Genomic DNA, 13599 nt, shown 5'->3' with positions numbered 1-13599 from the left:
AATCATACTATTGGTTCAAGTCCCTCTTCTCTGCGCTTGCAGCGGCTTCTGAACTTATGGCGACAGCGTTTGGACTCAGCGTGTCTTTTCCGAATATCAGACCCGATGGCAAATGGCCTGTTTCATGTCCGGCTTCGTGTGCTTGTGGCTGCTCTGGAAGAGGCGCTAAAAGTTGGTACACGAAGTCAGTATCTGTCTCACATTCGATTCTGATGGGATTATTTACGATCGGGTCCTGATCCAACCATGAGCAGGGAGCCTGTCAATGGACGGTTTGAAGACGAGTCTCCAGGCGGTGGTCCGGCGGCTGGTACGCCAGATGTAGCTATTTTGAAGAGCGTATTGCGGTATTTCTCCTGGATCTTCAGATAGGTGAAATCGTCGACAGGCAACGGCCAGTACTCGTCGGCGATGTAACGGCATATCCGCAATTCCGAGTTACCTCGCTTGGCCTCTGGAACCTCGTCTAGGTAGTCTGCGATGAATTTGCCTATTGGCAGTAGTCTCTCCTTAAGAACCTGGGCATGCGACTTGACATTGAAATTCGGATTGTATGGCGGCAGACTCTCGGGCGTCAGCGCTTTCAGCTTCTGCAGATCTCTCAGAATGGGTGCTAATATATGGCCCGGTGATGCGTGGGCGCCTTCGCCAGCTTGTGACGCCATCTGCGCGCTGTAGCGGTCGTTTTCTGTAGAAGGCAGGAACCGATCGAGGCTACGGTATAAGTTGCTAAGTCAGAACGACTGGAGAACGGACTGCATGGGGCCTGAGCTGGGTATAACTGCTGGAAGCGATGGGTTATAAATAATTGGTGGTTCTGCGATAGCGGAAGACACAGGATGCGGTGGTATAAAGTCGTTGTGGCCAACAATCGTGACTCGCGGATGGTTACTTGCATCCTCGTCATCGGGGAAGGAGGTGTCCGACTGGAGTAGCGGCGTAGTATCCAAGGCTGCTTCCTCATCCGCAATCGCAACACGCGGGCCGAACCCCCATCTTATCCCACTTATTCCAACGTCTGACATTGTTTCCCAACTTCGGGCAAGCGGGTGGAGGAGGATGGAGAGGATGATAGATAGTTTGCGGGTCAAGCGATCCAACAACATTGGCTTATTAGTTGTGAGATATCACTAGGCCATATGCTTGGTTGAGAGGGCGCGATTGTAGGAGGCGGTTCTGATGAGGAAGTTGCAACTGTGAAGTACATCAGCGTTTGTTTGCTCGGGCGCGAGCGGGCAGGCGAACAAAGTTGGTGCAATCAGAAGAAGTGGATAACGTGCGAAACAAACGCGAGAATTCTTGTCGCAGCATAAACGAAAGAAAGGACAATGACGAGTGAAAGCGAGAGAAAGAAAGGTTGTATGTACGGGTTGACTCCAGGGCGCTCGAAGAACAATGGAATGTATATATACAATATGATACAATAAAAACGTTCAACTTGGCGAGCATGTCTCATAAGATCGCTGACTCACCCGCTCATGGCCTCATGCGGTGGTGGGTCGTTGTGCCTCTCCATAGCTTCCTCTGTAGAGACAAGAGGAGTCCTAGTGTCTTCCGTGACGTCCATACAGACTGGACATGTTCGCAGCCCGACTTTGCGTTGTCATGTAAATGATGATCCAGGGTATCTGTGAGCCTCCGCGGTGTGCTATCCTCTAGCAAGCGTAACGAGATGATCGTATGCAACCGCTACCCCGAGATTCCTCGACCCTCTCTCCAGCCAAAAGGTATGAGCGCGGCAGCAACCTGTCCTACGCCCCTCTCCGTCGCAAGCAGGTTGAACTGCGCTGCCGCGTTCCTCGTATCCTGAACCTCTAGTCGTATACCCAGGTCGTTGAGGTATTTGCGAACCGCAGGCGCAAGAGGGATAGTATTGGGACCGGTACCGATGATGAGCAGGTCTGCCACGTCGCTGTCAGTTTCTGCTGCCCACCATACCTTTATAGGAAGACGGCAAACATACCAGGCTTCGGATATAGCAACTCCAGCACTCCCCAAGCCTGCTCCTGCACTTCCCACTGTCCCTTTGCATTCAGCAGTTTGCCCGTCATCACGTCATCACCTGTGCCTCCTTCAGCAATAGTGCCTTCCTTTCTTCCTGGACGTAACCAGGGTCGCCATCGATACGCTTCACCGCCTATTAAGAGGATTCCACAACCACTTATACGCATCTGGTTGTTGAGCGCGAAGCCATCGCCCGTGCAGGCATCGATTGATGTGGCAGGCGCAACGGTATTTCGTAGCACGTCAAGAGCGCTGAAGTCGGTTTGTGTGTCTTCGTTGCTCTTGGGGCCGCGATCGCGCGATTTGGGAGGTTTGGATTGGAGGAGGGCGGGGCGTGTTGTGTGTAAAGAGCGTGCTTGTCGTGCCGATGCGATCGCCAAGCGTATCTGTTTTGGCGGATTGCGACATGAAGTTTGAGCTATACATCTTGAGAAAGAACGCGTGCACTGCAGTAGACTTCGTTCCATGGTTGTGGTATGCAATTGATTGTTGTGGCGTGTGTCTATGTACAGGCCGAAGGTTATGCTAAAGGCGACGATCGATGCTGTCATCGATGCAAAGAGAGCTTGGACCAGCCAGCAAGCGAGACATCTCTATATAGTATCACTCGCCTGGCACTCCTTTGTTCGTCGCCTCCTCCAAGCCATATATCCAAGTGCATGCTCATGTGACTGCTTTAAACAATATATCTTGCAGTGGTATGAATCTCAATGCAATGCGCTCGTACGCCCTCATTTCATGCCTGCTATCTTGCCCCGGCCACCCCTTGCGACAGCTGTTGATCATGAAGCAGGCAATGGTGCTTGGAAGCCTTTGTTGTTCCATCAGCGGGCATGCTAGATATCCTGACATTGTTCTTCGTCGTCTGAGTCGAACGCCGAAGGAAGATCCTCACAGTTCAGTCCCTCGAGCGCGAATCTCTCCGCCAATCTCAGTTTCTTCTCTTCATTAATCGATTCTGTTTCAAGTGAGGCTGTGAGCTCTGAGCTGGTGTTTACTCGTCTTGGTGCTTGCTTGAGAAACTGGATAGGCGCTGTTGTCCGCTTCGGCCTGGCACCCTCATCCTGCCCGCTCACTGTCGCCCAGTTCATGTCTGCTCCTCGCTTTCGCCTGCGATGGTCCTGTACGCGCGACGGCATGTATTTTGGGATAGGCTCTGGCTGATCTGCGCCCAAGAAGCACCATTCGTCCTTCGGAGGATTGTAGCTGGATGTCATTCCGCGGTCTCTCAAGAGGTTTGACGCCTTGAGCTCTCCTGCTGGTGTGACTTGTTCAGGTGCTGTGGTAAAGTGACCCCAATGAGGTGAGCCGATAGTGCGGCAACTGGGAGGCATGGCTGAAAGACCTACAGCAGGATCGAGAAGCTCGCGCAAATACGCATTGCTGGAGGAGGATGACTTGCGCGCAAGTAGCAAGGGTTGTGTGCGATTGCGCCGGTGCGTAGATGACCCAGATTCCGGCTCGTACGGGAAGAACTCTTGTGAAAACATATTGAGCTATTCTGCTAACGCTCACGGGTATGTGGTAGTTTGGAAGTCTGAGAGATCCAGCTTGCAATCCACCGTACAAATTTGCGACTCGAGTTTAATGTTTGGAGCAGTTGGAAGCCGCGGTTGGTGAGTCTGTGGCAGGATCCTGGAAATTTATGTTGCCACGAACCGTAGGACTGCCTGGTGAAGGAAAAACAACGTGGGGGGCTGGTATCGACACTCTATTGCCCATTGCTCTGTGTCTGTGTTTCTCACCACCCACGGTACGTGGCCGCGTTCACCTGCCAGGCCGTCCAGTAAGAGAAGGTCAAAATCAAAGCCATACCGCCACGTTCACTTTTCGGTAATCGAGTCGACAGGTGCGGTGGGATACTTGTGATCTTTGCGGAGTCTTGGGAAGAGTAGAGGATACGTTGTGAGATAGCGGTGTTGTTGTTCGTTATATGGGGCGGAAGCAAACTGCCATGCCCGACGTTGCAGTCACTGACACCTGTTGTTTGTTTGCGTTTGTGAAAGGCACCCCACGAGGCTGGAAGTCATTCAACCAGAATGCGTCACTCACACTGGAGTGTATTAACCACGCATCGCTGTTATTGACCACTCCATGTTTGAGCCCTCACATTGCCAGCGATGAACCAGCTTCACCCTATCCCATCCTGCAGCGAAGTACTAATATTGTAACACTTGATTCACGAGTGCAGAACTCTCTTTTCCGGTGTGTTCTGCCCATATATTCGTGCCCACCTGGTTCACCTACAGCTTCAATCAATGATGGGGTTGCAGTGAAATGGGGGAATAGGGGAGGTGGATTTGAAGAGTGGATCTCACCATTGCAGGTCGTAAGGTGTCTCTCAGATTAGGGCGGTGACTTGGACTGGAAGAATGTCGCGCTGACACGGCGAACTCTGCGATTACTAGATTTCACAAGGTGAAGAGATACCGCGTCATAGATCACGAGAATTCGTGTCGCGCTCGTGCGTGCTTTCCACAATACCCAAATACAGCCCTCCTCGCGTTCGCCCACCCAACGTCTTAGTCCTGCAGTCAACAACTCAAATTGAGCCTACTCAGCCCAATACTGAATAGCAGCCATGTCCTCCAAAGCGTACGTGTTCCCTTGTATCGCTTTTCGTTTGCTTCACTTTTGCTTACCAACGGCAGACGCAAAGACCACGTCTTCCAGACGGAGAATACCAAGAAAGGTAGTGGCGGCAAGAAGGGCGAGAAGACTACCGATGTTGTGCACAAAACAGCCGAACTCAACGCCATAAGTTGTCGCTTCCTTGAGTTGCCTGCCGGTATGTCGCTCTTTGGTCTGCTTTAATGCAAATCGCTAATCGGCCGCAGAGATCCGCAATCGTATATACCACTTCGCCGAGGAAAAGGTATACGATGATGACTGCATGGCCCCAGCGCTTCTGATCAAGGATCACAAGATCCCAACCAGAAGCGTTGGCGAGCTGAGCTGGCGAAGCACTTTGCGCTATCGTGCGCTCACTCAAGTCTGCAAGCAGATCCGAACCGAATATCGGCCTATATGGCTTCGTCGATCTTGTTTCCACATGGAATTTCCAACGGTTCCGCAATTCATCAACACGTACTATCCCAAGGCTACTGATTATCAGAACGCTCTAAAGCGTCTGCTAATCTCCTGGGACCACGGAAAGATTATTGACGACTCTGAAGCAGACGACGAAGACAAAGAAAAATTTTGCCAGGACGGTCTTACAAACATTACACTCTTGGTCCGCCTCCGCGCGCATTGCCCAACCTTCACAACCAAGTTCGTCTCCCGTCGCATACTTGAGGATGACCTGCCGAACTTTTCATGCCAAGACTGCGGACACAGTATTCATTGCAGGTGCGACAATGGCTGTTACCACGAGGACGCTTATGAGGCGGCACGATTGCGAATGGAGGGCCTCTATTTGTACCTTCAGGTACTAAACAACTTCCTCACCAACAGTACTGAGAACTGGCTGAAGATGTTTCGTGACACCACTCACATAGTCACTCTCGCGGAGTTCACTTTCGACATCTTTGCCCAGCGTCCCACGATCTACATCCGTTTCTCTCGAGGCCGAGCACCCAAAGCTTTCCAGTTGAAGAACATGTACAAATCTGCACTATCTTTCCTCTACCGTTCGGGCATGATGGATCTCAAGGAGTACGACGCGCTTGACTATGTGATCGGCGAAGCAACTGACAAGTACACGCACCACGCTGGTCAATGTGGTTTCCAAGTACACACGTACAACCAAATATATTTAGAGGCATCCACTATCATTGAATGGAAGGCCAAAAAGGAATCCGAGGCATCTGTTTCCTAAAGGCCTCGTTATGGGGAAGAGGGGGCTCGCGTATCCTCAAGGTATACGTGTCAACTCACCTCGAAAACTGAACAGATAAGTAGCAGTGTATATCTTTGGAGTAGGTTTAGGTGTTAAGGGTACACCTTAGCCAAAACGAGTTGCCTCGTATAGAAGATGGCCTTCAATGCAGGCGCTGAAAGTTGTGCAGGTACGCTTGCTGGGACTGAATTAAATGCGACCCTGAATGCCATACAAATTAAAATCAACGGGTGATGCGTATCAGTAGAGAGTGTGTGAACTTGTTTGACACGCGCTCTTAGCAGGAGTAAATGGTCTCCTACTCCTCGGCCGGCATGAGCCGGCCGAACTATACACGGCGCGTCCTAGACCCAAAACTGATGACAGCGTCAATACTGCTACGCAAGCGTTGAAGATGCCTTAGAATGATGCTTCTGAGTTTCATGATACGCTCAGTCACGCCACGACGCGACGATCGACCTATTGACTAATTCGGGCCCAACGTTTGTATTGGCTTCCTCGTCTACCATGCCGATTACTCAACTTCGATAACGCAGAGAGAACCACTCCATCGGAGCCTGCATCCTCGAGACGCTTGTTCGAGACCTTGCGACGTTCTCAACAGTAGGCGCTGCGCGTGTTACGATGTGGCGCAGGTCTTGCGGCTTTGAATGGACGGGTTGTTGGCCTTGCGCTTCGGCCCGCCCGGTGAAGCGATTCTGGACAGGCAGAAGGTAATGCGCACCCTGATCGAGCTGGGTTCTGTGAAGGATTTCGGTCCACGGTTCGCACGAGGCGCAGCATCGGTAAACTGCTGTGTTCCTCTGCACCAAAAGTCTGTAGCCTATCATGTCGCTAACACAGCCGAGCTGAACTCCATCTTGCTGACTACGGACAGCGTGACGCATAATTGGACCTCATTGGCTGCAGCTACGTCCTCCAGGGCATCTGTATCCCTGTGAAGTCAGCAACTAGGCAACATCACATGGAAAGGCTCGGTTGAGGGCTGCTATGGGAGGCGGTAACGTCAAGGCTGACGAGTGCTGGGGTGTTTTGCTACCTGGGGTATATGTAGCCCAGCTCCTCTCTCTAAACATGAGCAGCTCAAATTCAGTCCTCTCGTCGCTTCTCCCCTTGACATCAACCTACGGTCTTGTTACCAACCTATCAGGCTCGTATCGTACCTGATAGGCCTTGACGATGGCCTCTGAATCATCGGAATCCCTCCCTATTCCTCAACCTCCCCCACACTTGTTCGTGGGCAACTTCTCTGAGATCGATCCCAATAACGCGCCGGGATCTTTCCAGCGGCTTGCGGATATCTATGGCGAGATCTACCAACTCGATTTTCCAGGGCGCGACGGCAAAGTTATTGTCGTCTCTTCATATGATACGATAAACGACTGTTGTGATAGCGAGCGGTTCGAAAAACCTATCAATGCTACTCTGGACGAGGTGCGGGCTTTGACTGGAGATGGTCTGTTCACAGCCTACCCTGGCGAAAAGGTGCGCAGCAAACACTCTGATTTATCATAAAGTTATTAACAGGAAAGCCAGGCCTGGGGCGTTGCTCATCGGCTACTAATGCCAGTCTTTGGACCAATGGGCATACGGAAGATGTTTGATGGCATGATGGATATCTCGACACAGATGCTGCTTCGGTGGGATCGCTTTGGACCAGATCATGAGATAGAATGCAGCGATGACTTCACAAGGTAGATACCACCGCCTCCTCGCACAATCTGCCCTTTTTACTAACAGCTTCAAGGTTGACATTTGACATGATCGGTTTATGCGCGTTCGGCTACAGATTCAACAACTTCTATACTGACCGTGCGCATCCCTTCGTGGAAGAGATGGTCGAGGTTTTGATCGAGTCTGGAAGACGAGCTACTCGCACATCTGTCGAGAATAAGCTTCGTGTCTTTGCTGAAGCTCGTCGTCAAGAGAACGTGAAGAAGATGCACGAATTATGCGACAAGATCATCGCAGACCGAATTGCTCATCCGCAACCAGATGCTAAGGATTTGCTCAACCCTATGCTTGAAGGTGTTGATAAGGAAACTGGGGAGAAGATGACAAAAGAATCCGTAAGGTACAACATGGTGACTTTCTTGGTTGCCGGTCACGAGACCACAAGTGGAACCTTGGGTTTCTTGTTCTATCACCTGCTCAGAAACCCAGACAAGTATCTGAGGGCTCAGCAAGAAGTTGACGAAGTACTCGGAGACGGTCCACTCGAACTAAAACACATTCCAAAGCTCACCTACATAAAGTTTGCGATCTACGAGGCATTGCGTTTCCTTGGTCCAATTGCAATCAACGGAAAGCACTCGATGAAGCCCACCAAGATAGCAGTAAGTTCATCTTTTCAGTAATACGGTCAATATGCTAACAACAACAACAAGGGGAAGTATCAGGTGCAGCCAAAAGACATGATCCTGATGAACCTGAAAGGACTGCATCACGACCCCAAGGTCTATGGCGACGATGCTGACGTGTTTCGACCCGAGCGTTTCCTCAATGGTGGCTGGGAGAATCTTCCGCCAAACGCATGGAAGGCTTTCGGCGATGGGGTTCGTGCCTGCATCGGCAGGACATTCGCTGAACAGGAGATGATCATGGTTGTCGCGCTCATTCTGCAAAAGTTCCAAGTTGAGCTTGCAGACCCTGGCTACCAGCTTCGTATGTGTATTAACCCCCTCCTGTACAGGAACACTGCTGATCGCACTTTCCAGATGTATCAGTTACCATTACGCAAAAACCGAAAGATCTGAAGATCAAGGTCCGCAGACGACCTGGACGCACCATGGCCAGTCTAGGTGGATTTGGAGGCGGCACCACCACTACCAAGAAGACTGAAGAAGATGAACCTGGCAAGACTGGGGAATCGAAGCTTCCTACCAGAGACGCGAAGCCCATTACAGTACTCTATGGTTCGAACGCTGGTACATGCAAGTCCTATGCCGAAGATTTGGAGACCAACGCTGCACGATACGGCTTCAAGGCAAGCATAGCCAGTCTAGACTCAGCCACCGAGCACATTCCCAAAGACCAGCCTATCGTTATCATTGAACCTTCCTACGAAGGTAAGCCAGCAGACAACGCAAAGAAGTTCACCGCCTGGCTTGAAAGCAATGCGAGCTCCAAGCTGCTTGAGGGAGTCCAGTATGCTGTCTTCGGGGTCGGAAACAGCGACTGGAGCCATTCGTACCATCGTGTCCCTAAACTCACCGACGAGTTGTTTGAGAAAATGGGCGCGAAACGGTTCACCGAGACAGGTCTCGTTAATGTAAAAGAAGACATCATGGGTCCTTGGGAGAAGTGGTCCGAACGGGTGTGGAGTGATCTTCGTAAGTCCAGTGGCACTACTACTGAAGTACTTGGTGGACAGCTCCAGGCCGACATCACCCCTCCGAAATTTGCTACTTACCTTGGAGGCAAAGAGATTGGCTACGGTGAAGTCAAGATCAACAAAGATTTAGGTGGCGGAGAGGTCGGTCTGCCCAAGAAGCACATGGAGATTGAACTTCCAGCGGGAACATCTTATCGTTCAGGCGACTACATGGTCATTCTGCCACTCAACAGTATCTCCAATGTTAGGCGGGTCATGAAGCGCTTCGACCTAGCGCCTGATGATAACATCCATATCACAGGCACCAACAAGACCTTCATCAGTACTGAAGCACCGACCTCGATCTTCGACCTGCTGATGACACGTGTGGAGCTGGGCACGCCAATCTCGCAAAAGCAATTACAGACTCTTGCGGAGGCGACGCCGGAGAACAAACGGGCCAAACTATTGGAGTTAGCAAGCGACGAAACGTACAAGAAGCAGGTCATACCCAAACGCTACAGCGTTTTGGATGTCCTCGAAGACCATCCAGATTGTCAGTTACCCTTTGCGGTTTACCTTGACTCGCTTAAGCCACTATCTCCTCGTCAATACAGCATCTCGTCATCGCCCCTCGCAAACATTGAGTTTGTCCAGACGCCCGAAGGTAACACTAGCCAGCGTCTGACTGCCTCCTTGACTTACGACGTTCACGATGAGGCTGCATGGAGTGGAGATAATCGCCGCTTCCACGGTGTTGCGTCGACATACCTAGCGCGTCAAGAACCAGGCGAGAAGATTCGTTGCTTCCCACGTCCAACAAACATCAATTTCCACCTTCCATCCGACCCGACCATACCCATCATCATGGTATGCGCAGGCTCAGGTCTCGCTCCTATGCGTGGCTTCATCCAAGAGCGCGCAACCATCAAGAAGGCTCGTAACGCAAAGGTCGGTCCGGCGATTTTATACTTTGGCTGCCGTCACTACGAGAAAGACTTCATCTACTCCGAGGAGCTGAAGCAGTGGGAGGCCGACGGTGTCGTCAGCGTACGTGGTTGTTTCTCGAAGGTCGCTCCTGGAGACCAGAAAGCGCAACGTGTGCCTGATCGCATGTGGGATGAGCGGAAGGAGTTGGCCGAGTTATTTGGGGATGGAGGCGCGAAGGTCTTCATTTGTGGCAGTGCGAGTAAATTGGCAAAGAGCACGGCTGAGGTGTGCATGAAGATATTTAGAGATACCTTCCCCGATAAGACGGAGCAAGATGCGCTGGAATGGCTGGAGAAGGTCAAGGAGGATAGGTACGTGAGCGACGTGTTCGAGTAGATGAGTTTCACAGTGCAGCGTGTTTTTCTTGGGAATGGGGACTACAAATTTCGGTACTGTATCTATGACATCTTTTGTTGCGCTTTCGAGTTTAGTTCCATCCAATAGATTGCATTTCCGGTACCACGACTCGATGGATTCTAAAACAACATGCGAAACCTCTGACCAGTCCCGCCATAAAAGCGATGAAACAGAATGGCTGACCTTGGTATCTTGGCAGCGGAACAATATGCACAATATAACGTGGCGGAGAAATATGCAGCCAAGATACTTTAGCGGAGTGAATCAACCCGAGTAGGCTGCGTGTTCACGTGGAGCAATGGCGTCGCGTGATCCGCTAAACCGCGGTTTTGCGGGGGATACGCACCCCGGACGATCACTTAAACTGTAAGAACAAAGCACAGGGAGTAGATGCACCGAGCTGGCTATTAACAACACGTAAAGGCCTGTGTGCAGTAATGCGGAGGGCCTACGCAAACGAGGTAGGTACCGGATGCTACCGCAATATCGATATGTTTCGGGGTAGTGCAGTGGTGGAGACTTCCCCAAACATGCCGGGAAGTAGTTAATTTGCCGAGCTTGGAACTATCCGGGGTTACTGAAACGATGAAACGGGAGTGGCGTGGGCGCCAATGGCCTTGGGACGACATGGTAGTGTCTGGGAGCCTGGCATGATAGGTGGTATATTCGCATACTGGTGTTGCATTTGATCGGCAGGACTACGGCAAGGGCTGTATTGGGAGAAGTTGTCTGACCGTGACGAATGGGCTACTTGCTGGCATATTTCGCTGTTTTGCATCTTACTCCGAAATGGCGAGGGCGGTCCGATGGAGGTCATATCGAAGTCTTGGTGTTATTAGGAGAGGAGAAGTGCAGATGTGAAGGATCGTCATCGTACTTTCAGTCCTATAAGAGGTGCGCCCCTGAGGATCTGTCGAAAATATCAACAACAGCATACCTCTTCTGTTCTCTACTCTCCATCCAGGCAATAAAGATGGTCCAATTCACTGGTCTTACGGCGGTGCTGGCACTTGCCTCCACTGCTTACGCTCAATGCGGTTCAGGCACACCTGACGCAAGAGTCACTGGCTCCGGCAATTCGTTCACAGCCACCAGGGGCTCAACAAACCTCTACACCGGTTCGGACTATCGGCTGGCCATTCAGCGCGCCCTGGATGGAATCAGCAGCGGACAGCGTGTTTCTGTCATCGCATCCGGTAACATCGGTGCCAGCACCATCACCATCACGAGCGGAAAGACGTTTGAAGGTTGCGGAACCATAACCGTTGCTCCCAGAAGCGGAGCAGGTAACATTGAAGTAACAGACCAGTCTGGCGTCAACATCCCGTACCTTACCATGGCCGGTTCCACCTACTTCGGCTTGCGCTTCTCTGGAACAAGAGACCTGACCCTAGGCAACATCAACTTCAACCTCAGAGAAGGAATGGGCATTCGATTCGATCGCGACCGAGCGGCCAACACAAACGTCAGGATGGGCACCATCACCTGCACTGGTGGCACCTCGCACTGCGTTGAGACATGGAACATCGACAGGCTCGAGATCGGCTCCGTAATTGGCAGGAACGTTGGAGAGAGCGGTCTTCTCATACAGAAGGTTACAAATGCAAACATCGGCACCGTAGACTGCGACAACTGCGGCGCTGGCACCGGATACGCCGCCCTTCGTTTCGCCAACGAAGCTGGAAGGCTCAACGGCGCATACAGTACCAACATCAGGGTCACCCGTGTCAAGGCTCGTGGCGGCGGTCGCGGTATCTTCTGTGTCTCTGCTTCTGGTGGTGTAGAGATTGGTACTATTGACGTTGCGAACACTGGTAACAACGCCATCTTGATTGAGAACTGCTACAATGTCAACATCAGGGCTGGTACCGTGAATGGTGGTGGTGAGGTTCGCTTGGCTGCCAGGACCGAGTTCGCGAACAGCAGGGACATTGCGATCGCGATCAGGGTCGATGGAACCACTGTACGAGAGGACCCTTGCACGGTCAACCCGACCAGGTGGAGCCTTACTGGCAACGGTGGGAGGACCATTTGCACCTAGATGCTCTCAAGATGATCCTGAGGAGCAACTCAAACTGCTATTCCGGATGGGTTGGAAAGTGGCATGGTGCGCCAACTTCGTTGTATATATTGACAGTATCAAGTAAATACGTATCTTCGTCCCAAGGATTTATAGCCTCTGCAGACTCAAATTTTTCGATCTAGGTATTCGTAGTCGTGATCATCTCGTGGCGTTCGCGCCAAAGTATGAGCTGGCGATGTTAGAAGTAAATATGGACATGTACAGAAACACTTGAAGTGCAAAATCGACCACGTATTGGCTATAGTTGGAAGACTATAACCGGAAAGGCGAGGTTCAGTGAGACAGTTGGGGCGCAAAGCTTACGTGTGCTCGAGATTACCTGTCAACGTATCAACCAACCGGTGTAAGCGTCGAGTATCACAAGGCTGAGCAGACTCGTGAACCTCGCTCAATGGCTACGCTCTGTTTCTGGTGTACTGTAGTGCACCCATCTCAGTTAAATTGGATAGATGCCAGCCCCAAGCGCTTTGCGAGCAGTGGTAAGCCAGTCCTTCAGAAGGGGTCGGGTCTGTTACTCGATATTAAAACCGGCTGAAGTCACGTCTTCTCGATTCCCCAGCCTTTTAGTGCATTCAATCTTCCGTCATGCCACGCAACATGCTCGCTGTTCTTCTACTATTGCATTACACCTTCCTACAGCAAGCGATGGCAGCCTGTTTTTGGCGCAATGGAACGGGTAAGTTGTGACTTTACGAAATGCATATGAAACATAAACTCACTTGGTATCTTCACCTTTGTAGAGAATACCCATCCTGCTTACGCGCCTAAAAATAACGATACTTCGAATCCACTTAGCGCCATATGTTGCGCTTCTTGGGATAACCTGCTGCCAAACGGACTGTGTCAGAATAAGGATTCGTCAACTGTTTATCGGGAAACGTGTACGAAGAGTAGTTGGGAAGGAGGAGGGTGCCAGGAACTTTGCTCAACCGAGGTACACGAGGCGTGGCATCTGTATAGGCCACTAAAGCTGACTTTGAATAGAGCCCTTCGCAGAGAGACAGCGATGTA

At 51.3% G+C, this 13599-nt stretch overlaps 6 protein-coding genes across 6 annotated transcripts; 3 read left to right on the top strand and 3 right to left on the bottom strand.

The window, feature by feature from the left end:
- Positions 1–7: 7 nt before the first annotated feature.
- ALTATR162_LOCUS6040 (uncharacterized protein) lies at positions 8–1025 on the bottom strand (the record flags this gene model as incomplete). The annotated part of the gene is made up of 3 exons (XM_043313661.1): positions 8–165; positions 227–714; positions 757–1025. 3 exons carry the CDS (start codon positions 1023–1025, stop codon positions 8–10), a joined length of 915 nt encoding a protein of 304 aa, XP_043169596.1.
- A 664-nt stretch (positions 1026–1689) lies between these two features.
- On the bottom strand, positions 1690–2471 carry ALTATR162_LOCUS6039 (uncharacterized protein; the record flags this gene model as incomplete). The annotated part of the gene is made up of 2 exons (XM_043313660.1): positions 1690–1901; positions 1964–2471. 2 exons carry the CDS (start codon positions 2469–2471, stop codon positions 1690–1692), a joined length of 720 nt encoding a protein of 239 aa, XP_043169595.1.
- A 369-nt stretch (positions 2472–2840) lies between these two features.
- ALTATR162_LOCUS6038 (uncharacterized protein) lies at positions 2841–3494 on the bottom strand (the record flags this gene model as incomplete). Its single annotated transcript, XM_043313659.1, has 1 exon — positions 2841–3494. The coding sequence occupies one exon, from the start codon at positions 3492–3494 to the stop codon at positions 2841–2843; it is 654 nt and encodes a 217-aa protein (XP_043169594.1).
- A 1091-nt stretch (positions 3495–4585) lies between these two features.
- On the top strand, positions 4586–5824 carry ALTATR162_LOCUS6037 (uncharacterized protein; the record flags this gene model as incomplete). The annotated part of the gene is made up of 3 exons (XM_043313658.1): positions 4586–4599; positions 4656–4792; positions 4842–5824. 3 exons carry the CDS (start codon positions 4586–4588, stop codon positions 5822–5824), a joined length of 1134 nt encoding a protein of 377 aa, XP_043169593.1.
- Positions 5825–7024: 1200 nt separating this feature from the next.
- Positions 7025–10484, top strand: ALTATR162_LOCUS6036 (uncharacterized protein; the record flags this gene model as incomplete). The annotated part of the gene is made up of 5 exons (XM_043313657.1): positions 7025–7330; positions 7382–7539; positions 7593–8181; positions 8233–8509; positions 8563–10484. 5 exons carry the CDS (start codon positions 7025–7027, stop codon positions 10482–10484), a joined length of 3252 nt encoding a protein of 1083 aa, XP_043169592.1.
- Positions 10485–11478: 994 nt separating this feature from the next.
- On the top strand, positions 11479–12546 carry ALTATR162_LOCUS6035 (uncharacterized protein; the record flags this gene model as incomplete). Its single annotated transcript, XM_043313656.1, has 1 exon — positions 11479–12546. One exon carries the CDS (start codon positions 11479–11481, stop codon positions 12544–12546), a length of 1068 nt encoding a protein of 355 aa, XP_043169591.1.
- Positions 12547–13599: the final 1053 nt, after the last annotated feature.

Source organism: Alternaria atra (assembly GCF_907166805.1).
Source record: "Alternaria atra isolate CS162 genome assembly, contig: 25, whole genome shotgun sequence".
NCBI classification, from domain to species: Eukaryota; Fungi; Ascomycota; class Dothideomycetes; order Pleosporales; family Pleosporaceae; genus Alternaria; species Alternaria atra.
Note: the sequence above shows the minus strand (reverse complement) of the source record. Positions and strands in the feature narration are given on the sequence as shown.